Source organism: Empidonax traillii, unplaced genomic scaffold (genome assembly GCF_003031625.1).
Source record: "Empidonax traillii isolate 1590-97213 ecotype Southwest subspecies unplaced genomic scaffold, ASM303162v1 scaffold1585:size89650, whole genome shotgun sequence".
NCBI lineage: Eukaryota > Metazoa > Chordata > Aves > Passeriformes > Tyrannidae > Empidonax > Empidonax traillii.
This window is the reverse complement of record NW_020956778.1, coordinates 88,502-89,650: the sequence shown is the minus strand read 5'-3', so window position 1 is coordinate 89,650 and position 1,149 is coordinate 88,502. Positions and strand designations below refer to the sequence as shown.

At 56.7% G+C, this 1,149-nt stretch overlaps 1 protein-coding gene across 1 annotated transcript in view; it reads right to left on the bottom strand.

The window, feature by feature from the left end:
• Positions 1–489: 489 nt before the first annotated feature.
• The window catches only part of LOC114070505 (aldehyde dehydrogenase, dimeric NADP-preferring-like), an 825-nt gene continuing 165 nt past the window's right edge, over positions 490–1,149 (bottom strand). The window contains exons 2-4 of the mRNA XM_027907953.1: positions 1,115–1,144; positions 859–1,000; positions 490–701 (exon numbers count right to left, since the gene is read on the bottom strand). Coding sequence (XP_027763754.1) covers positions 505–701; positions 859–1,000; positions 1,115–1,144 — 369 coding nt within the window. The 3' untranslated portion in view covers positions 490–504. The remainder of the gene's footprint in view (positions 702–858; positions 1,001–1,114; positions 1,145–1,149) is intronic.

The following is a 1,149-nucleotide window of genomic DNA, read 5'->3' as shown; positions in this document are numbered from 1 at the left end:
ACCATGTCCCAGAGCAGGGAGGGTTCAAGCTGGTGCTTCCATCCCGCTCTGTGCAGGGCACAGTCTGTGCCTTGTTCCGAGGGAGAGGCCAGTTTACATCACTTAAGCACAAGATCTGCCCGACTGGAACAGCCATGACCTCAAAAGGTTCCATCTCGGTGGGACAGGTCAGAGGCAGAGGTGCATCCACCCAGAGCCTGGGGTGCTTCTCAGCCCTCCCACACAAACCAGCTGGGGTTGTTGTGACAGGGTAAAGCCCTGTCCTGAATTCCTGAACTGGCACAACAGAGCCCGGAGTGAGGGCAGGAGACATGCCAGGAGCCAGCACCCACCTGCGTGGGTGGTCAGCTGAGAGGACGGGGAGATGTGCAAATCCAGAGCCCTTCAGCAGCTCTGGGGGCACTGATGGCCCCCGTGAGCCAAAGGCTGCAACTCACATGGAAAAGGAACTGACACAGACCCTGCAGGAAGCCCTCTCTGGGACCAGCCAAGTACAGGATCCAATCACACTGAGGCACCGCTGCCCAGACCCACCTTCTTGTTGTTGGAGAAGACATACAAGGCAAGGGGCTTCTCCCGACGGTTGATGAACTCAATGGCTTCCTCTACACTCTTCATGGTCACAATGGGCAGGACAGGTCCGAAGATTTCCTCCTCCATCACCTTTGAATCCGGGGAAACGTCGGTCAGGATGGTTGGTGCTGCAACAAAGAGGAGAACAGAGTGAGCAGGACAGAACACCTGGTCCATCACAAGACCTCGGGGCATTGTCTGTGTGCTCAACGTAACCCAAGCAAGCCACAGACACACAGACCCCAAAGGGCACCCCCTAACACCTCCCCTCCCAGCCAGCAGCACCTATGAAGCAGGAGGCCTCATCATTCTCTCCCCCATGAGCGATCTTCTGCCCTTCCAGCAAGCCCATCACCCTCTTGAAGTGGCGCTTGTTGACAATCCTTCCATAATCCGGAGACGACTTCACGTCCTCCCCATAGAATTCCTGACAAAGGCACAGCAGAAACAAAGGGCTCAACACACCTGCCAACAGCTCCAGCAACTCAGACCTGGGCTGTGATGGGGACAATTCCCACAGCACTGGGAGCTGCTGCCTCACCTGGAGAGTTGCCTTGATGTTCTCCACCACCTGGC